General features: G+C 38.7%; 2 protein-coding genes across 5 annotated transcripts in view; one reads left to right on the top strand and one right to left on the bottom strand.

Moving 5' to 3' along the window:
• The first annotated feature begins 318 nt into the window (after positions 1-318).
• On the top strand, positions 319-9361 carry naaladl1 (N-acetylated alpha-linked acidic dipeptidase like 1). The gene is made up of 19 exons (XM_026187562.1): positions 319-684; positions 836-1008; positions 1426-1547; positions 3013-3132; positions 3555-3747; positions 3884-3977; positions 4072-4176; positions 4445-4530; positions 4617-4736; positions 4814-4899; positions 5031-5094; positions 5351-5418; positions 5798-5886; positions 6452-6545; positions 6866-6947; positions 7217-7390; positions 7608-7695; positions 7799-7891; positions 8526-9361. Exons 1-19 carry the CDS (start codon positions 485-487, stop codon positions 8722-8724), a joined length of 2250 nt encoding a protein of 749 aa, XP_026043347.1. The 5' UTR covers positions 319-484; the 3' UTR covers positions 8725-9361.
• Positions 9362-11840: 2479 nt separating this feature from the next.
• atosb (atos homolog b) overlaps positions 11841-23305 on the bottom strand; it is a 29052-nt gene continuing 17587 nt past the window's right edge. For 3 of the 4 annotated variants that reach the window (XM_026187212.1, XM_026187210.1, XM_026187211.1), the window contains 9 exons: positions 20366-20544; positions 19888-20118; positions 18112-19420; positions 16848-16906; positions 16049-16148; positions 14208-14366; positions 13390-13458; positions 12887-13092; positions 11841-12623 (listed from right to left, as the gene is read on the bottom strand). In XM_026187212.1, coding sequence (XP_026042997.1) covers positions 12470-12623; positions 12887-13092; positions 13390-13458; positions 14208-14366; positions 16049-16148; positions 16848-16906; positions 18112-19266 — 1902 coding nt within the window. In that variant the 5' untranslated portion in view covers positions 19267-19420; positions 19888-20118; positions 20366-20544 and the 3' untranslated portion in view covers positions 11841-12469. Of the gene's footprint in view, positions 12624-12886; positions 13093-13389; positions 13459-14207; positions 14367-16048; positions 16149-16847; positions 16907-18111; positions 19421-19887; positions 20119-20365; positions 20545-23013; positions 23157-23305 lie in introns of all 4 variants that reach the window. The other variant, XM_026187213.1, reaches the window with a different exon arrangement.

Here is a 23305-nt window from a genome sequence, read left to right as displayed (position 1 = left end):
TAATCTTTATATTGTTAATATAGTTTTTAAATTACATTTTAACAACATTCTAACTCTTATATATTTTTTACTTTAAGAATTCTTTAAATATAAATATACATACATAAATTGACTTGAAATTAAGTTAAGAAATTGAGAATTGGGTTGAGAATGACATGTTTATAAAGAAAAGAAGAAAAGGATTTAGGTGTGCAAACATTGAAAATAAATGATTTTCAGTCCCCTCACACATTTACACATGAAGGGATAAAGTCCATCGCATCTGCAAACATTAATGAGTAAACTTTACAATGACCATGTCTTATGGGAGGAGACTGCAGGGGCTGCACTGTCATTACATTCAGGAATTAACAATGCTGTCTTACATAAGACGGGATTCATAAAAAGCTTACAGGTCAAAAAAAAGATCTTTGGGGAAGACTCACTGTCAGGGTTCAGGTCCAAAGAGACTTTTTCACAGGAGGATCTCATCTCAGGGAGGAGTATGATAAAACAGGTGATAATTGGGGTTGTGTGTGGTGCTGCCGTACTGACTGTAGGCATCCTAATTGGTCACTTTGGTATTGCCAAGAGCGGCACCTCTGCACCATCGTGGCTGAAAGATGTGGCCAAGGATGTGGATGAGAGCCTCATTGAGAAGTTCATGTCGGAGGTGGACAACATTCAGATTCAGGAAAATCTCAGGTCAGTTTCCTTATTTTTTAAACAATGTTATAAAATCTCACCAGCACCTCATTTAAAATCCAAAGAGTATAATTTAATACCATTACCATTCATTCAAGTATTTCAAAGGCTAAATTGCCATTGAAGTTTTATCTTTCATCTTCCTTCACAGGAGCCTGACAAAAGTGCCCCATATGGCTACCACAGCTGGAGATGAGGAGACTGTACAGATAATGCTTAAGAGATGGCAAGACCCTGAAACTGGACTAGACAAGGCCTGGAGAGAGGAGTACTGGGTCTACCTGTCCTTCCCTGACAAAAATAACCCTAATACAGTCACTGTAGGTGAGTGAAATGCTTGTGAAAAGCATGATGACAGAGGGAATGGTTACATTATCTTGGTCAAAGTAAACATTACAGTATAAGAAGGAATGGTTTAGTTAGCTTGTGCGGTATGATTAACTACAGTGAAAGCTGCTCCATCAGCATTCATAGGATTATTCCATGGAAGACAAAATCCTTTAAGTACTTTTACATTGTTACGTTTTGGTTATATTGTATATTTTTTTTCCATACATACGTATTTTGTCTTTTAAGAAAGTTCCATTCCATACTCAATCCAACATACCAAGAAAACTGGTATTAAGCGAAAACTATCCACTCTCTGTATTTAACACTCTTTCTAACACTGAGAAGCTCTTCAATCTGCAAGCGCCCTGATGTCTCACAAACAGACCTTTCACCATGACTTGTTAATTTCAGTGAGCCCAACCAATACGGTGCTGCACACAATAAGAGAAAAAGAAAAGCCTTACACTCCGGACCAAAGCGATCCTGAGGTGGTTCAGCCGTACGCAGCATACTCCCCTGCAGGACATGTAAAGGTAAAAAGCTACAGCCTTACGCATCAAGCACTAAATTTAACTTATAAATGCAAATCACTCAAAATAAAACTGAAGACACATCAATTATATTACATTTAAAATATCTGCTTTATTCTCATTAACCAAACAGAGTTGACCAACAGCTTTCATCCTGTTTCTGAAATGGGACAATCTGGCAAAACAGTCCTCAAAGAAACCTCCAGTGTTTTATTGTGTGTTTGTGCACAAACACTGAAATATTCTGTGTCTATGGAACTCCTACACCATTTCTGACCATTAAATTACTGAAAGAATGATAAAATAATAAAATCACATGATAGTCATAATTAGCTTACTTGTTGTAACCTTTGAGGCTGCACGTTGTATGCTTACTGAAATACAGTCAGTATACTTTTAACTGTTGCAGCTACATGACTGAATATTCAAGAAAGATGTTTAAAAACCTCTGCTCTGAACAAGGATTAAGTTGCCGTGCAACAAAAGCTAACAGTGTTGGGTTTAGTTCACATAGAGTGTTTATGTGAAAACCTTAAAAACAAACAGGGAATGAGTATGTGACACAAATATTTCCAGGTGTAAAAGAGATGGGATTTACTTCTGACAAATATTATGGGAAAATTTAACATTGAATGGAAAAATAAATAAATGAATGAATATGCTACAATCACAGATTATTTTAGTGTCACACTTTTCAGTAAATTAGGCAATAGCGCTTGTTTATTGGTGCCATAAACTTCTCAACATCAACTTCAAGGCTAAAATGTCTTTCATAGACTTGCCAAGTACTGATAATTTCACGAGTTATGATGTAGACTGCGTTAGCAAAACGTCAAGAGCCAGTCTGTAAAGATTTGTATCACTGTCAAGCTTTCTCATGGCAGTAAAAAAAATGATACCCTGATTAGGAAAATAGACTGTTCTAGCCCGACTCACTTTATGAATGCAGAACACACAATAATAATAATAAAAAAAAACTTTCCCCAGAGACAATACAAAATACATGCAGGCAAACGAACTCCAACTGAAGGTGGCAGCAAAATGCAAAGCAAAAGTAAAGTCAGGGGAAACTGAAGCAAAGTTAAGATAATAGTAAAACACTTGAATGCCAAGAGCTACATAAAGGTTCAAACAGGGACATACAGTGATTCTGTGAAGTACACAAACTGATTACTAACAACCAGATTGATACCAGATTGATATTGATGATAACAGTGTTCTGGACTATGAGCCAATGAGGGAAAGGCAGAGAATGACTAAGGGGTAAAAAAGACAAAGACAGGAAGCAAACTAGCAAAGATACAAAATGTAAGTGGCAAATAAAAGAGGAGCATTAACAGACCATTACATAAACATTAAATGTTTTAAAATTTGGTTACAGAAAGATTTAAATCACCTTTTCTTCATATCAGTTCACTTTTTTGAGTTTCTGTTGCTCACAGAGCGTTTCTATTTCTCATGGTTTTAGGGGAAATTGGTTTATGCCAATCAGGGGAAGCCAAGTGACTACAGCGAACTGAACAAGACAGTGGACCTCAGAGGAACTATTGCTATCACCAAATATGGTGGCGCAGGAAGATCGGCTAAAGTGAGTTTCAGAATGCATCATTAAATCACCGATTTGTACATTTTAAGCCCAATTTTGTTTGGTTATAAGCAAAAACCATCAACTAAGCAACAGGATTAATTCTTATTGCCACTAGTTACATGTTAGTTCAAACTCTTACTTTAACAAGTGGCATAATTGTTTTATCTAATCTACATAAACACTATTCTGTAGTCACAAACTTTTATATTAAGATACGCTGACATCACGTGAGCTAAAAAAAAAAAAAGAAGATTACCGCCACACACTTCTAGTAAATTCTAACTTTATTAATATAGCACTTTTGCAGCTCAAATTCCTCTAGAGTGGACAGGTTTGATGACAACTGAAATGTAAATTATAAAATAATAAAAGTGTAAACCAACAAATTACTGTTTACAAAATGCATTATGTGTCTCATCCAGGCCATCAATGCAGCACCATATGGCGTCGTTGGAGTGCTTGTCTATACAGATCCTTTGGACATGAACGATGGTCTCATGTCAGACGCCAATGAGACGTATCCTCACTCCTGGTACATGCCACCCAGTGGCGTGGAAAGAGGTTCCTACAACATTGACTTTGGAGACTTGCTGACACCTCACTTGGCTGCCAAAGGTTAACCATTGCACTTCTCCACACGCCAAAAAGATACACGCTATATAGCTTCAAACACATACACTATGGAAATTTAAATCATGTTTAATTCCTTTTTTATTATTTCAATTCTTAAATGTAATCATTTATTTTACAGAGGAAACATACAGAATCAATGCCACAGACATTACAGGCATTCCTCCTATTCCAACTCAACCAATCGGATTTGAGGACGCCTATCGCTTGATCTGGTTTGTGACAAGATAGATCTGCATGTGTAACTGATACAGCCTAACAAAGGTGATGATTACTTTAATAATATATTTTTTCCATTGGTCATTTCAGTGAGTTGGGAGGAGAACCAGCTCCAGATGCATGGCAAGGAGGATTCAACTGTACCTACAATTTTGGTGGTCCAGGGTTCAAACCTACATCCAGTTTCACCAACAGGTAACCAACAGTATAAGTAAAAAGTTTTAAAAAGTAAAAAACCTTACAGACCTTTTCAACTTAACTATTTTTGAATAATTCAATTAGATAATTTAGAATCAGTGTAGTAAACATTTAATTGCCAGCCAACTTGATCATTTTTATTCACTATACAATTTCATGTCAGATGATTTACACTTGAATAACCAATTCCATTTATACAAATACATGTTTTTGGAGCAGCAGTTAAAGCCTCTTTGTCCCTTTTCTGTGTTGCCTTTCATGTCAGTGATGTAAAACTGGACATCTACAACTATGAAGAGGTGAAACCCTCCTCTAATGTAATGGGTTTTATCAGAGGAAGTGTGGAGCCAGGTGAGACCAAGGTTGGATCGGCAATTTAAGATCAGCTGTTTTGATGTTGTGATTATTTTGTGTAAGTGCTGTGTTTATATCCACAGACAGGTATGTGATATACGGCAACCACAGGGACAGTTGGGTTCATGGTGCGATAGATCCAAGCAGCGGCACATCAGTCATGCTGGAAATTACCAGGGTGCTGGGCAAGATGGTCAAACAGGGTGAGGAGGAGCTGGAATGAATGACTGTTTGTATAGAGTTCTCGATAAAGGCTGACCTCTGTGGCTCTCTATTGTAGGCACCTGGAGGCCTCGCAGGTCCATTATTTTTGGAAGCTGGGGAGCTGAGGAGTTTGGCCTTATTGGGTCTGCAGAATACACAGAGGTGATTTGCAATTTATCCACAAGACTACCCACAACTCCAAGCAATGTGTAAAATGGCCATCTGTGTTAAAGATATAAAGATATAAAGTGCACATTCTTCTACACTTGACCTCGTTCTTGTTTCTGCTCCAGCAATACTTTGCAGCACTCAGTGAACGAAGTGTTGCTTACATAAACGTGGACATTGCAGTATTTGGTAAGAAGCTCCACACTGCACCTGTACATCAGAAGTAAATTTAAATGTATTCCAATCAGCCAGTACGACACAAACAGCTAACAGGAAAAAAAAATGATCCTGGAGTTTCTTAAGAAATGTTAAAAATATAAATCTAAATCTGATTCTTTTGCACATAGTCTGCATGAAATGAAACGCTGTGTTAACACACCTAAGATGAATTTATAGGTTTAATAGTGATGCTCTTGCAAAACAATTGTTGTCTTGCATTATTCAGCTAATGCTACTCTCGGAGCTTCAGGCATGCCATCAATGCAGAATGTCATCTTTAAAGCTTCAAAACAGGTGAGCCCTTTGACTAACTACTATCTAGACAAAACCAAGACTTTTACTGCTCAGAAGTGTGGTTTTTAGCTAATCTGGATCAATTAAGAATCAATGAGCTTATGTGATAGTGAGGCGCCAATACCGTTATTCACAAGAATCGTTACCGTTTCCTCATTTTGGTTAGATTTTAGTGAAACTTGAACCCAATAAGCATCTGATAGGTCTTCGTACTTGTAGGTATTGGTCCTATTTACAGGCACTTATCCATTTTTACAAAAATCTCTACCCGTCCTAGACTATTCTAGAGTATCTTTCCGACTTTACATTGCAATAGTCTGTCAATCAAGATGGATTATTTATCATATGAATTACTGCAACACTGACCTTTGTTTTCTAGGTTAAAGCACCTGGCCACGAAAAATCTGTGTATGACAACTGGTTACAGTACACAAACAAAACCAGCCCCACCCATGGATTAATTCCCAGGTAATAAACTGCAGCCATATCTTGTTAATCTTGCATTGAATCTTGGAAGAACAGTTGTCTAGGATTCTATTCAAAATCACTTTTCTCTATTTGAAAGTTTAAAAAAAAACAACAACAACTAGATATTATATTGACATCATAGATTTTATTCCGCATGTTTCAGGTATAAACATATTAGTTTTTTAAATTACCAGTGGCCACAGTAGTGTTAGCTGGTTCATTGTTAGAATGTAAAAGACTTGTAAAACACAATCTGAGCTTAAAACCTAATCAGAAGCAATTAAGATATGCAATTTGCATATTTTGTGTATTTACAATAATGTATGAGATACAGAATTTGATTTTTTGTTTAGTTTTATTGGTTCTATGTCATCATAATCATTTAAATGATCTAACAGACAGTTGGTTTGGTTGGCCAAGTCCTACTTTCTTTGTGATATGTATTTTAACAGAATTTTGCAGTGTTTTCATTATATATATTCATATTTAATTCTATCCCATGTCTCTCTGCTGAAATATCTCAGAATGTGCTCCCAATGTGATGTTTTCTATCTTCTTTCAACAGGATGGGATATCTGACAGGAGCAGGGAGTGATTATGCTCCCTTCAGCCATTATCTAGGAATCACCTCCATGGACATGTCATACACATATGACAAGGTACTAAAGATGTACGATTGCACGATTTGACACATAGACAGAATAATACTGCACAGTTTTGCTTTTAGAGCCTTTTTGTGCAGTCGCAGTAAATGTGCTTTAACTAGCGTGTACTGATTGTGTATTAAAAATAAGAATGATAGATACAGTTAAATGCTCTGGTCATTGAAGCCAGTTGTTCATTGTACATTTTAAACCAAAATAAGCTGCAAAAAGTGTTTTATTTTGGCATTCACATATATTAGGAGAAGGCAGGTGTTAACTGAGCTCATTAAGATAATATTGTAACTATTAATGTATATATATTTGTCTTCACACAGACTAAAACAAATGCTCGGATTTATCCTGCATATCACACAGCATATGACACTTTTGACTATGCTTCAAAGTACATTGATCCTGGTGAGAATTTTTTTTTCCCCCTAGTAGTCTACTTCTTGCACAGTAAGTAGAATAAATGAATCCTTGTCTAACCCCTTTCCTGTCATAGTGCTATGACAGGAAAATATTTTGCCAGCAATGGAAGAAAAAGAAAAAGCGTTGCATTTCTCAAGAAAATATTTTCTGAGTTGTGGTTTTTCTGTTTTCAGATTTGATCACTGAAAATAAATAATTAGCTGAAAAGAATCAAATTATTCCTTTATAACATTAGCTCATACCTTCTCTTGTAGGCTTTGTCGGTCATCAAGCTGTAGCCAGGACTGCAGGAAATGTCCTGATCCGACTGGCTGATAGCTTGATCCTGCCATTAAACTGCGCTGACTATGCTGAAAGTCTGGAGGAATACCTCAGCACTGCTTTGAACCTATATGAGCAGAAACTTAAATCTATGAACATTTCAATGGGTAAGTACAGGAGATCTTTTGAGAGATGTGGGGGGAGGGGATCTTTTTGGAGCTAGGTAACACATCTTATACTTTAATGATACCCTCTGAAAGTGTCTTGTGCATCTATGTTTTGTCTTGTATATCTATGTTCTACCCCAATAATCAAGTGTAATTAGAGAGAATAAAAGAATACAATCATCACTGGGTGACAGCAATCATCTGTATCTCGTTTCAGAACCCCTTAAACATGCAGTGACCAGCTTTCGTGCTGCAGTTTCTAATTTGGAGAAGGTGATTCAAAGTCCAGACCTGGCAAATGAAACGTAGGTGCACACATTACATACAGTATGTGCACAGTCATATCCACATCCATTCAAACAGAAATGAATACCAGCCCCCTTTGCTTTACCATGTCTTTTTCCTCAGGCCGCTTAAGGTTAGATGGATCAATGACCAACTCATGCTTCTGGATCGAGCTTTCTTGGACCCTCTGGCTTTCCCAGATAAATATGGATTTAGGTAAGAATATGGCCCAGTGGATTGCGCAGAGATTTCTGTGGCTTTGGAAAATAATAAAATTATAGTGCCTAGTGGAGTCTTCTGTGTCATGCAGGACACAGTACACAATGAGAGAAGAAGGATTGTGGGGGTTAGTGAAGTCCCACTGTTAATATAACATGTTAATCAAGACATGATTACAATGGTTATGCCTACTATCTTAAATAGGACCAGGATAAGGCCTCAGGCCTTAAGTAACTTTTTAACCCCCACAAACAGCAAAAGTCTATGGAGCCACTGGAGCTGGCATAGTTGTTAATACCTATAGTGAAAGAAGTAACAGTGATACACAAACATGGAATGCAGTAGTACGGCATTTCTGGGGCAAGGAGCCATTGGGAGAAGCTAGTGAACAATATGCAGAAGGTAAACACATGGAATTAAGACAATGTGTTTTAACAGTACTAGTGATTTGAATATGGCAGTGCCAGTAGGTTAAATCTTGGCCGGCTGCTGTTACGCTCTGTTGATTGTTACATTTAGTAGTCTTTTGACAAGAGATACCAAGTGTAGTGAATTGTTTGTTTCATTGTAACTCAGAAACACATTTGATAACACTGTTGAGCTAATCTTTATTTTGTTGTGTGTTACACAGGCATGTTATCTGGGCCTCAAGCAGTGCTGGCAAACAAACCTTCCCAGGTCTAGCTGATGCCTATGCTAATGCTGAGTCATCAGGGCAGGCCAGTGACTGGGACAAAGTTCACTACCACCTGTCAGTATTAAGCCAAGCCATACTGGGTGCCGCCAGCACACTGACTGATGACATGCAGACTCAAACTTGGAGGAAGTAACTGCACTAACTCAGGAATTTAATCAAAATGCCAATGGCTTTAAGCAAGATTAAGTATACCAGCTGTTGTTAATAGAGGTTGGTTTTGTTTTTGATTACTTTATGCAGTCTTTCAGAAATGAATGAATAAAAATGGAGGAAAGAAAACTTGAAAGGCAAATGTGTTTGGGGCACTAGTCACCATGAGGCAGGAACATCTTATCAAAGGAGATTAGACCACAGTTTTAATTTTTCTCTTTTGGTTACAAATGCAAAGATGGTTTTGGTTTCTTTGGTAGAAAACTAGGTTTTGTATCCTATAAATGTATGATATAAATATTGTCTTTATTTTTCAAAAGAAAGCTTTGAGTCTTGAGCATATGGTGCCACTTTCCTCCCACACATTTGTCAGTAATATTTTCACAACAGTAACAGCTGAACATATGTAATGAGAATGTGCCAAGACTTTATTATTTGTTAAGCGCCCCACAAAGTTGTACCCCTGAACTTCTCAACTGTCTCATAATTAGGAAAAACAAACATACAGAATGCTGTATTGTAAACTGGATTTAAGGCCCATAAAGGAATGGTTAAAAAACTTCCATTGATGCTATTGGATGGTGTAATGGCACATGGAGCAATAAAATTTTACTCGGAAATACTGGTGCAAAGGTTTGTGTGATGAGTCCCTATCCCACGTGTGGGACTAATAAAGGTTATCTTATCTTATCTTATCAGCAACATAAGAATTATAAAGGATTTTATGGCAATCGGCATAAAATAAAAGATGATGATCTGAGTTTTAAAGAGGTTACATCATTTGTATGCAAGGTACAGCTGGAAAAGAAATTCTGAAGTTATCTATACGTGGTTTAGTTTGAATCGTACTGACAAGCTACAAGTCAATGAAAACCTGAGCACTTCATAGGCCTCCTGCCAGTGCCTATGGTGGAGCTGCAGTACTGACCCCTACCAGCAGGGGTCAAAAATACTTTGACACAAGTGTTGCAAACCCAGTGAAACAGGCTGAAGAGGTACTTTCACACGTTCTCCTTCAGGGATTCTTCCAGGAATTCATTCACAATGCAAAACTGAAACTGCAAATGTATTAAACAAGAAAGAAAATCAAAAAGAGTTTAGCCAAATTATAAAATCTGGTTAAAATTTAAACAGTGTTATTCACCCTCATTTAATCCATCCAATATGCTTTGTTGTAAGTTACACGGAGGTAAATCTAATTTGTCTGCTTTGTGATGTTTAAAGATGCATTCAAACCGATGTGGAAAAGAGGCAAGCTGCCTTTGAAAGCCCCACATTAATTTTAATGTATTTATTGACACCGTAAGGAAGGATTAAAATCTCTGGAGATCTACCTTTGGCAGCCCATACCTTGGGAGAGGTAATAGGCAGTAGCAGTAGCACAAATAAACTCTTTAGGTGCAGACACTCAGTGTTTTCCTGAATAAGGTGTAGGATCACTGCATACTTTTTTCTCCTCTCCAAAATCTTCCCACACTATAACCAGTGTATTTCAGGAATGATTGCTTGTATTGTTGGTGTGATATATATAGAGGTTCTTCAGTATTTTTACCAGGGGAATACTTACAAGCCATGGATTTTTTTTTTTCCTTCAGTAGTGCTGTGTGAATAGCATTCACAGAGTTTGACATTCATATTTGCAGAGTTGCCCAGAACAGCAAAGGCAGTCTGTTTTTAGCCACTCAGCACATTACAGCTTGAAGAATTCTCTCATGCAGGATAGTAAACACTTTGCAAGCGTTGGATTCAGATGGATGAAATAACTATGCTCAGGCTTTGTTTTGCAACCTCTACTCAGCTGTTTCCCCGTATACTATATAGTATACGGGCATTCCCGGACATTTTTTTTGCTCAGAGAAATGCTCTTTTTCAGACCGCTCTTCATAAACCCTAGAGAGGGATCTGCCGGAAAGTTGAATACTTTCTGCAATGCCAGTTGAGAGTAAATATTGAACACCTGACATGCAGTGATAAATCCGACAGTATTATCTATGAGTGCAACCCCTTATTTAAACATCCCATTTGCATTGTGACTGATGAGGAAAACTACTTTTGATATAGTCTAAGGAGCTTGGAAAGAAAAGCGTCTGGACTTATTTAGTCCCTTTGAACCCTAGAACTGAAGAAGCTTCTCGGATGAGAGGTGAAACGTCTTCAAGCAACCTAAAGAAGTCCAGACGCTTTTCTTTCCAAGCTCAGACTATGATGACCTGGATGACTGAGAACCTTCACAGATACTTTTGATATAGACTATAGTTACATCCCGACCTTTAACCATTTCACATGGCAAAGTCAGTATGAGTGTGAACATCAGCCATAATGTTATAAAAACGAAGTGTCTTCGCAATGCCATTCAAACAAGGAGACGACGCTGGGGCTTTACTTGCCAGTCGCAGAGTTTATTATTTTAAATATACATAGACTATCCCGTTCTCATATTAAATACCCCACAACCCGTCCTCCCTCATTATTCCTCCCCTCCCTCACCCTCATTTCTCTGCTTTCTTTGTTCTGCCTCCAGAGAGAAAGCTTGTCTGGCTGAAAAACACACTCTACTTTGTGCAGCATATTGCTTATTAAGACATTTGCGAAAACATAAATTAAAAAAAAAAAACAAAAACAAAACTACAGCTTGTCTTCCCCCCCCAATTTCTGCTCCAACATCTGACTGCAGAGAACAGTATCTAAACAGGAGGAAATAAAAAAAAAAAGAAAAGAAAACAGCACAGTGTCCCTCAGTCTGGCTACATACAATGAAGTGGATTCCCAAGTTTTAGTTTTTTCATTGGTTTTTTTTGTTTGTTTTTTTTAAACTCGCATGTATACACAGTGGTCTGTACCGTGACAGATAGACAAAAACAAAACAAAAAAAAGAGAATTCCTTTCTTCAACAAATGTCCTGAGTTTGGTCAGATCATGTCGCCGTGTTGTTGTCATGTCGTGTTGTACATGAGACATCCAATCAAAGTGGCCGATTCAATTTCAGCCCTTGCTTTCACTAGTGTTTGTGTCTCTGTTCATCTCCTCTCTGCTCCTCAGAAGGTAAATAACCCTCACGATCAGGGGATGGGACTGTTGTTTACGGCTTTTTTTTCTTCCTTTTTTTAAATTGCTGTTACAATTATTGGTCCAATGAGGCAGTTGGAGCTGCAGGCAGAGTGAAGGACAGTGTGATACGGCACTAGAGGAAAATTCAGGTGTTTAAGTCACAAGGCATGCATGTTAACACTGAACTCAGAGTCACCACCAGAAGTGTTTCTGCTGTTATGCTTGTATCATGTCCCGGGCATGAGTCTTGTCAGTCTGTTTTGGTGTGTGTTTGTGTGTCTGCGTCAGTGTTTGTGCATTTTTTTTTTTACTTTTTTCTTTTAAACAGATTAAGGTCCTGGAAAAGTCCTGCTTTTAATACCATCCATGCTAGACTACCCTGACACCAAGATTTCATCTTTTCAGCAACTGAAGGTGCAAAGAAACCCATGCTTGTTCCTGTGACATTTTCGATCTGCATGTGGGCTCTCAGTGGAGAATAAATGCATAAAAAGCAGGTCTTTTCCAAATACCAACACTGTGACATATGTGCACATGTGTCTTCTGTGCTTCTGGTATTTCTCATGAGTCTTTTCAAAATTTTATATCCAATATTCTAGAAGTCACTTTCCCCTCTCCTCTTTAGGAAGCACACGAGAGACTGCGTTGGCATTACGGAACGTCAAAAGGTCAAGGTGGGATCACACACGGGGGGAGTATTTGGGGTTTCTTGGCACCTCGGTGAAAGATTTCAGCTCATATGGGATCCCCGTGTCCACTTCGATGGATTTGCGGGAGAATAGCAGCCGGATATCGTTGTGCAAGTATATCTTTCCAGATTTGGAGCTCTGGAATCTAAGAAAAATCAGACCAAAAACAGAGGTTGGCAAAACAAATACATTCCACTTGAGCCAAGAATATGACTAAAAGCACAAAAAAGGTTGCAAAACTTTTAAATATTCAATGAAAAATTTATATAACACAAAGTTTTATTAATGTTTTAGTATATAGACGTTTCAACTAAGCTTTTAAAGTCACGTGATAATGGAGCATTTTAGCCTTTTCTGGCATAAAAAGTAAAAAAAAACAAAGCAAAACACATAAAACCTTAGTTGTACCTGAGATGTATAAGGTAGCAGAGAATCTTCTTCCTATCTAGCATTCCACTTCCTGGAGACGCCTCGCCTTTTCCCTCAGCTCCCTCCTCTACTGGCACCAAGAAGATGCGGTGTCGCAGGAACGTCATATGATTAACAGGCATGTCATTAAAGTTGTAGGTCACCAGGAACATCTTCACCACAGTTTTGTTGGGATTAAATAAGGTCTGAGGACACAACAGGAATAGATGAGATAGCTCAGCATGATTTAAATTCAATGGCTTAGCTATAATAATTACAGATATGTGACCCTTAAAAGTATAAACATGACCAAAATGTCTCATATATATATATATATATATATATATATATATATATATATATATATATATATATATATATATATATATATATATATATATATATATATATATATATATATATATATATATATGTATACATACATACATATATACACATACATACACATTTTTTTTTTTTTATTAAGAATGATATAAAATTACCACTTGGATGGTCCCTGCTTTGGGTATGCTGTATCCTTTCTTTCCAAGGGGTTCGAGGGATATTACCCCCTGTGAGAAAAAAAGAGACACAGAATACATATCCTCAGTCACTGCAATGATGAAATAATCTGTAACATTTTAATACTTAAAACCTACACGAAGACTATGCGCCATGAAATAAAATGTAGGTGGCAGCGCAGCAGTATGACAGCAGTAGTTTTCCATTTCTGTTCCAAAACACAGATGAAATCTGCATATCTGTATTGATAACACATGTAAAACCAAAAAAAAGGAAATTCAGAAATGAAGTTGATGAACTCTAAATCTACTGCAGCAGAGTGCAGTTGTAAAGGCAGCTGCATGGAAAGTCAAATTAAGAGTTCAAAGAAGTGAATCAAAGGAGGCCTGACCTTCACTATACACCGCAGATCAAAGTAGAAATGAGGAATTAATCTAAAAGTGAAACAGCTGCTTTTCCATTTTTCCAGCAGGATTAAAGCACATCAGGGCTTCCTCATAACACTGCTAAAATGCTTTCTTGGCATATGCAATAAATGTACATTATTTCCCGATGAACTGAAGAACAGCATCGTAGCATATGCACAGAAAGACATTTTCCACATCTGCTTGTGAAGAGGCAAATCAACATCAATCAGACACGTGCATTGTTTTGGTAGTTCTGATCTCTAAATTGGGTTTATTTTTTTCCCCAACCAACAAACCACAGCAAACATTTCGTTTATCTTTTTTTCTTTCCTGACTAAGGATATACACAACAACATAAAAACATAGCACAACACACACACAAACACACTGACCAGGAAGGGTGAGGGTGCGCTGTGCTCCGAGATGTCATAGTATGTAACCTGCACAGGCAGGGTGACGTGCTGTGGGCAGTAGGAGCCGCTGGCACCGATCTCTGCTGTGAAGCCTTCAATTCGGCCTGAGGGGGAGAATCGCCCCTTCAGTATGGACTCCTGGGAAGCACAACAGAAGGTGAAATGGGTTGTAGACTTAGAGAGTCTATTAAAACTGTAAATGTCAATTTGACTCACGAGTCAAACTGGGTGGTGAATCAGATAAACCCATGACTGTGAAATCCATAAAGATCCACATTTGTTTTGTTTATTTTAATTGAAACCAAAGCTCAGTTGGACAGTGTTAAAATATGCATCTGTTTACCAGCAACACTGTGAGCATAAAACTGTGAAATAGCAATATTTATTTATTTATTTGTCTGTTTAATTAACAAATGAAACTCTTAAGATTGAGAATCCATTTCTCATCATTGACAATTAAATGTAGAGGCTGTAGTGAAAAACAAAAGTAACATCTTGACAGTGCTCTCATGAGAACACCTGTCATCGTAAACCAGCTTCTATCCTTGTTTCAACTGCCTAATTGGCCAAGTCCTCTTACATGCAGACAATCAAACAGTTAAAAAAAAAAAAAAAAATGTGTCAATAATAAATCACAACTGTCTAAACAGAACCCTATACAGATTACAAAATGCAAATGATCACCGTATTAGGTGCATCAGTACGAAAAAATCCACTGTCAGAGCATAATTAAAATAAATCTGTCATTGCAGTCGTGGTAAAACTACTTTCTTCTGGTTTATTATTAATTCCAGCTCATGTTGGATTTAATTAAAGAACAAATTATTATATGTATTTTTTTTAAAGATCACATTTTCCTTCCACCAAAGTTGTCAAACATGACCTTCGGGCTGTGACTGCAGGTTGTCGGGTTTATATTATGTGGATTTTGCATTTTTGAAAGCTTTAGCCTGTCAAGGCTGAGAAACTTGGCTCCAGTCTAAGGGGGATTCAGGAAAAACTGTTTTGGCAGAGAGCCACACTTTTAAAATGGCCATGCCCTGCAGAGGCTACAGCATGTGGACTTGTCCTCCAAAATGCTCCTTAAAACTACACGTGTTTTTTAAAAAACAAAAACAAAAAAAACCCCTGTGGTACAAACACTTTCTCCCAAGTTGTGTAGATGAATGGGGAGAAGAAAAAAAAAAAATCACTAAAATTCTTGTTTTGTTTTTCCAAATGGCTTTGAGTTGGAATTACAGGTTACAATTTGTACTGAATTACATTACAATGCAAAAATGTACCTTAAAGGTTTCTCCAAGTGTATGCTGCCAAAGAAGAACCAAGATTATCCCCATCTCCATGTGGGACACATTACATTACATTACTAGTTAAAGGAGACCTAATATGTTTCAGCTTGGTTTTTGTCATACATACTACTACACTGGTGGATAATAAACATGGCTAAAGTGTACGCTCAAGGAATTCCTTTAAGACAAATGTTCTGAGTGTTCTTTATGCTCATTTTCAGAAAAAAGTTTTCTACTCTTGGCTGTGTAGTATGTCAATAAGTGCAAATATCTTTAATATGGTCATCTTAGGCACAGCAGCCTCCTCCCATAAGAAGCTCAAGTCTTCTGTTTGTGAAAGGCAAGCAGTAAGAATAAATGGTTTAAATGGAGGACACTTTCTAAGTGAGAAGAGCTAAAACTGTTGCTGTCAGATAGAGAATGAGCTGACAGGATGCATGAAGATAAGATAATGGGGACCTATTATAACAATCATAACTGGTCCTTGTTAATGTTTTGCTTTTGCTGCAAGTAATAAAATAGAATTCGCACCTCAAAGTTGCCGAGCAGGGATCTGCTGATGGACGATGTAGGCCCACTGGAACGTGTGGAACGGCCGGTGTCTGTGTGACTGCTGCTGCGCAGCTGCCGACTGAATATGACCATAAACACACACACACAAAAGAGACCGGTGGTTAGTGGTTAAGATTACACTAATTTAGTCTTAACCAATATGTCACATGCCTCTGAGTGTGCCTGAATATTCGAGTACAGGCACAAACCCTTTAATTTAAAAAACAACAGAAGACCTGCTCTAACTCCCACTTCCTTTCCCAATGTTGATTTTGGTGAAGTCAGTATGACATTGGCTGAGAGTTTTTATAGATAAGTGTGCGCATGTGTGTAGGTGGGTGAAAACAGTTAATAGAGTCTTCAGACCAAATGTGAATAGCGCTGTGCATTTACAAAGTCTATTCAGAGATGCCGACTGACACAAATTTGCATCAGACATTTTGAATAGAGGGAAATATCCATCAGTGCAAGTTCCAAATACTGTGAAAGACTTTCTGCTCAGTTTTAGCCATAGACTGTGGATTCTCCTGGCAATCAGAAATGGGCCTAAACCTTATTACAGTTTTTGGGCAACTGCAGCTGTATGATTCTACTTTGGGATGGTGAGGAGAGGCCTTGGAGCAAAGTGAGCCAAACTGCAGGACTCTTACGCACAAACATTTGTGGATTTACAAAAATATTTTATTTCACGTTCAGTCTGAACACAGCCCAAATTCATTTTTAGTATATGCTGTCTCTTTAATATTAATATTTGACTACAAATGAGTGGATTACTCACCTTTTTAACCGCAGTCCATTCTTTAGTCGTCTTCCTGATCTTGTGCAGTCTGTGGAGGTCTAAAAAAAGTGAAGACAAATAGAGGAAAGAGTATGATTTGTTTTTTTCCCCTCTGTTAACATCCTGACTTATCATTAAGCTACTCATAATCATAAAGGAGTGCTTGTTTTTCTATGGTGCTGTGAGCTAAATTGTTAAGTGTAATTACATATTTCAGGTGTCCTACTTACTGTGCACTGACTAGTGGTTGTTGTGTCACGCATGCATACATTCCCCATTTCCAGGCTTCCGATGACCATAAAGGCCACCCTATTCTCAGGTGACTCGCCACTGGCCAAACCCATGCTGCCTGCTAGCCATTTTCTCACAGAAAATCTCTCACTCATCATTAACTTATCGTTACTAGCTAATCCTTGGTTATAGTTGCTCCCTTCAGAGCTAGAAGTTCTTTGTCAGCTTGTCAGCTCGTACTCACATTTGGTTAAATCCAAAGACGGCATTTTGAAAATTATCTTGTCCCACCGTTCCGTATGACCTAAAATATCTTATTTCCAGCCTTTGTTTACTGAAATATTGCCTGTGACAGTCTATCCTAGCTGCTTTTCTTTAACTCTGCCTCATCTGTCACTGATTCCCTTTCCTGTTTTGTTTTGTGTTTTCTTAAGTCTATCTGTTTCTCCCTGCTACACAAACACACTAATCACTTGCAGTCACAATGATCCCACTACTGCATGAAACCAGTGAAACTAGTGAACCCTATTGCAACCATTAGCATACTCGCCATACCACAAACTCAAAGCACTTTCTGGCCTCCCAGTGTTAAAAAATTCAATTCCAGAACCATTTTTAAGCAGGATGTATCAATACATATGAGCATGAGAGACACAGCATACTCATGTGGGGGAACAATGGGCCCTCCCTGAAAGGGCTTTATTCTGGAGCTGCTCTCCCTGTTCCAGCGTGGCATGATAATGAGCCAGCCATCACCTCATTCTTTTTACCTTTAGTTGTTCTCTCAGCTTTTGTGTTTTTAATACCTCAAGCCCTTATACAGGACTGTCGGGAATAGCAGATTTCTTACCTATACTTATTCAAATGCATTTCATTAATCACAATTCAAAATCTCTGATGGCTCTGCATACAAGTTCTACAGGGTTCTGGGTTAAAACGATGACGGTATCATGGAAATGTGCCACTGCTGTTCATTAATGTGTGCTGCATTAAAATGACCACGAGACATATGATAAAGATGATGTGTGCTAACCTTAGGCCGGTCCCAAACAGAGGGCAGCAGGTGGTTCCAGTAAGGGGCAGCTTTAGCATCAGTGCTACGACATGAAGCGGGCCCCAGTCCTGGAGCGAGCAATGACAGCCTGCTTCTCTTAGATGTGGAGGGTCCCTCATCTTCTGAACACGACTCCCCTGTATCACTTGGAGACAGCAACCTCTTTTTGGCAGGCCAATGGCCTCCAGAAAAGAGACGGTGGCCATTAGTGCTAGGAGTTTTCTCACAGGAAGCCAGGCCGTTAGAGGAGGTGGCAGCCTGGGTGGCACTTCGCTCAGGTGGGGAGGATTCAAGTCCAACTTCCCATTCTGTTGCCTCCCCTGGTTCCTGCATCTCTGTATGGTGTGGTGGGGAAAAAGGACCTGGGGGACTGGTTGGGCTGGCTGGGTTAGGAGTTTCATATGTGGACATTTCATACATGTGGGGGCTGGGCTGGCCTCCAGATGACCCATTACTACAGCTGTCATTTCCAGGGCTACCTAGTGAGTGGGTCGGTGTGCGGCTCCCATTAGGTATCTCTGTCCTAGTTGAGCTTCCAAGGGAATGACCCTGGTCACACATTGGGGCTGATTTAGGTGAGAGTGGAGCAAATACGTCAGGAAATGGCCTATCTTGATTGTACTGAGCTGGGCGTCGGGAAGGATTGTGGGTAGGGGAAAGGGGTGGAGACCTGGGTAACAATCCTTCCTCTGGGTCTTTGTGCTCCATCTGCATGCAAGAGTACAGAGAACCAGATCCACTAGGCCCACCAGCTAACCCCATTCCTGCACCTTGAGCTGTGACTGGCCCACACAGCATCCCTCCTTCAAGCCCCTCCCTGTCTGGAGAGTCCCCCAGGTGGGGGCGCTTATGAGTTAACTGAGGCTCCTCTAACCCCCTTTTCACACCTGATCGAATAGGCCTCTGCTGGGCATCAGTGTGGGATTCTGTGGCGGTGGTAAATCCTCCCAACTGAGAGAAAATAGAGAGCTGGTAGACCTTTTGGAGTCTCAACTCCTCCTGGTCAAGGTGCCTGGGTGCCCCTGGTCTGACACCAGGGTCTAAGCCCTGTGAAGAGGGAGGCAGGTCCCCCTCCTGTGCCGGAAGTTCTAGTGGAGCCTTTTTGTGGGCTAACTCAACGTGAATGTGCCGCATCTTTTGACGGCTGAAGGATAAGAGTCTAAACTAAGTTTTGTGCAACAAGGTCAAGTAGATCCTCACAAGTGCAAGAGCAAGATGATCCACAGGAGGGGTAAGTCCTACACTTCTTGCAGTGATGTCAAACACAGGACACTTGGCCACAAAGCTCCTGAGAGAAACAACAGACAATTTTACAATTCAGGAAAACGTTTAATAAAGCAGAGATTATTTTGTAATATTTGTAAGTTAGGCTCTTTGACATTTAAAAAGTAAGTTTAACCAACTTTTTGTGATTCTCACACACACACACACACACACACACACACACACACACACACACACACACACACACACACACACACACACACACACACACACACACACACACACGACTTAAAACTTGCAATAAAACTCATTTTTAAAAAGAAATTATTAAAAGACTCAAGTTTTAAAAGAAAAACAGTTAAGCAGGGATGCTAAAAATCCCATCCTGGCTACATAGAAAAGGCATGCCTCAAATAGTTCAGACACAATGGCTTAAAATCTTTTAAAAGAATGTGATTACTATCTTAGTTTTAGTCAGCTAAGGTTGGCTGCCCTGCCACCAAGCCAGAGGACTTATATTCAAGCCAGTACCTGAGAACAACAGCTCATCTCTGTGCCCGTCCTTGTCCAATTCTCCCTGTGTGGACAAGCTGTATCTGGCACAACATCGGAAAGCTGTATCTAACAGCATACTAAAGGAACCCATCTAACTCCATGGCAGCTCTCAAAAAAATGAAGCCAGTATCCCAGAACATGTGAACAGGAAACACCAAGGAGTCAAGAACAAACCGGAGTGAAGGAGGTAGGCACAGGAGCCAAGACCTGAGAGAAAATACAAAGGTCAGTGTTCTTGTCAGTGACAGAAGAAATCAGCACCATTACAGGTATATATATTTAATAGTCAAAGTTGCTGATTCAAATTTATGAGGATAAAAAGGCTTTTTTTCCTTTTCAGTACTACAGCCTAGCTTGGGAAACCATGTTAGTAAATATACAATGGACCACTTAATGCTTCTTTGTATGCAAAAGACATAAGATTTGGATTTGAGCAGCAAAGGTTGAAATTTACCAGTGGTGGAGAGTGTCAGTGATGTAGCAGGCTCTTGAGGAGAAATATCTCAAAGTTGTTACTAATTCTAATGGGCTTCCCTCTGTGATTGGCTGAAAGCCAGACACACCCTCCTTGGTCACCTAGGCGTGAGATGTGGCATGGCTGAGGCATCATGACAGGGTCATTCCACCCAGTATCTGTGAAGAGGCAGGACACCAAATTAAATTACAGATTTAGGAGCGAGAAGGAGAGAGAGCGAGTGAGTTAGAGTGAGAAGCGGGTAAGTTAGAATGTCGATATTTAAGCATAAAGCAATTAAAAAGCAGGCCATTTAATATATTTTACTATTAATTTTATGTTACCAAAAAGTCAACAGATTAAAAATTGTCTAATCACTCTCTTATCTGTATAAAAAAAAAAATCCCATTTGAGGATGAAATGAGGAGGAGTCATTCGGAGAGCTAACTTGACACTAAATCATGCTAGGCCAGGGGAAGCTCTTTCCAAACCTACTTGGACTACAATTTGGGAATGTGGGGGAGCGGGGGCACAGTGAGCCGTCACCGTGGCAACCAGTAGTCCAAGGATAACGACTCCTTTGTGCTTGGCCACAAAGAGGGAAAAAGACACACTGAGCTAGAGAGAGTGAAGGAGACAGGGTGGATGGTAGGGGGTGCAGGGGGGGGTAAGGGGGTGCAAGGGTGTAGGGGGTGGCGGGGGGGACTAAAGATGCTCGTCAAAAAAATATATATATCTAAAAAAAATTGGGAAACATTACAAAATAGCAGTGTTCCATTAAATCTCTCCAGCCAACTAAAAATTTCAGGCCACTGTGACACAGGCCTATGTTGTATCAAGCTATCAAAAATAGTTCAATTAAATGCTTGGATATTTTATTCAAAGCTTGAAAATGAAGAACATTAATCTGACTTTCTTCCCCTGGCACTCATATAAAAAGAGAAGTATAGTTGGTTCCCACTGAGACCTACATTACAGAAACCAGGTACTTCAGCTTTTTTTGCATTTAAAACATTATGATGAAACTGCGGTGACGCAGGCAGAAATCTGTAACGTGAAAAGAAGTGATGACACAATCCTAAAGATCAAGCAACAAAAAAAGAACTGGAGTATTCATGCATATTTTCCAGTACAGGGAAATACGGGTGTAATGTTTCCAATGCTGGAACTGGATGCTGAATAAAATCCCCCCAAAGGCTATACTATCTAATGATATGACTGGCTGCACTCTTCTTGACCTTCAGCAGGTGTTTGAATTACTGAACAATAACATTTATGAGCATGTACTGTATTATATTTCTTATTGCTCTAAAAAACAAATTTTACATTCACTAAACCTTCATGCTGTGTTACATTACAAGAGATATATATATATATATATATATATATATATATATATATATATATATATATATATATATATATATATATATATATATATATATATATATATATATATATATATATATATACACAAAACATCTAATCTAATGGCATACATGACTTCATACAACAAATCACATGGTCAGGAGTGAAACCTTTGTAGTTAGAATGGATTACTTTATTTTGAAAAAAATAAACCCCAGGATGCACAAGCTTCATATAAAGAGGAGTGCTTATCTTATTTTTACATCAAAACATCTGGTGACACTAAGTAAACATTCTAATGTAGTTGCTTTTCAGCCTGTATATGTATTAGCTCAACTATAAGACCATCAAGAGTATTCCCCGGTTACTTCCTAGTTATTTTCTTTTATTACGAAAACTGCTCCACATAAATCACAGTCTTAATATAATTTGCCCACTATGGATCTTAAGTGGAATTTATTGTGTGTTAAATCTATGCCAAAGGCACATCATAACTGCAAACCCTACTGAAACCCTACACTATAACTTACTTCTGCCGACATCATTTAAATCAATCGTCAAAAAATGGATCAGCTCAAAGACAGAAATTATATCGCCAACTAGTGTTTTGGTAGTGACCGTGCAGAACAATGCTGGCACACTATACACAAGTATGAATGGTTGTAACTTTATTGGCCGCTTATGTAAAAGCTGTAATGTTGCCTAAGTTCAAAAACGAAGCATAAAACACAAATCTAGGTGACACCACCACAAGAATAATAACTCCCTCTTAATGGCACTAAAAATGTTAAAACAAAAAATGTAACAGATGATTAATAAACAGCCAATATGCTGCTAATAAGCATGTCAGTAAGAAACGACATAAGCGGAAAGTGTTTGTAAACACAGATGTACACATAACAAAGTAGATCAGTCTGATTCTTTACAAGCCAAACTACCCATACTGGTGTGAGATTTCTTTACTATAAACAGGAAAATATGAGCAAGAGGACATGACAGGACATTTCCAATATAAATCCTGCTAGCCAAGGTCATTCAATTTTTTGTTGATATTTGAGTAGGGAGTGCCAAACCAGACCTGGTGTTTTTACCAAGTCAGATAAAGAGACATCATAAAAGTTCACTGCGAGTAATTATATCACACATAACTATACCCACAGACACACAAATACACACACAGCAATCAGGGGGGATGAGAGAAGAGTCAGCAACAGTATTTATAGTCATAGCCTACTGCATAGCCCAGTTGGCTCTATGCAGGATCCCACTTGATTTTTGACCTTATTTTGAAGGAGCAGGAGTCTGGCAGATGCTGCCCAGCCCTTCTCAGGCTTAATCCAGTAACCAACGGGAGGGAAAGGTCTGGCTTCACCCCAAAAATGTCTCAGGTTTCTGGATATGGTGGCAGTTCAGGTCAGAGAACCTATGAAAACCATATTCACATCTACAGGTTAAATCTGATCTGCTTCAAATTCATATGACCTATGCAATCTGAACTGTGTGCTTCTCACACAGTTCGGATTGCAAAAATCTGTACTTATAGTGACTGTAAAAGCCCACGTAAAGTATATG

Source organism: Astatotilapia calliptera, chromosome 12 (genome assembly GCF_900246225.1).
Source record: "Astatotilapia calliptera chromosome 12, fAstCal1.2, whole genome shotgun sequence".
Taxonomy (NCBI): domain Eukaryota; kingdom Metazoa; phylum Chordata; class Actinopteri; order Cichliformes; family Cichlidae; genus Astatotilapia; species Astatotilapia calliptera.
Note: the sequence above shows the minus strand (reverse complement) of the source record. Positions and strands in the feature narration are given on the sequence as shown.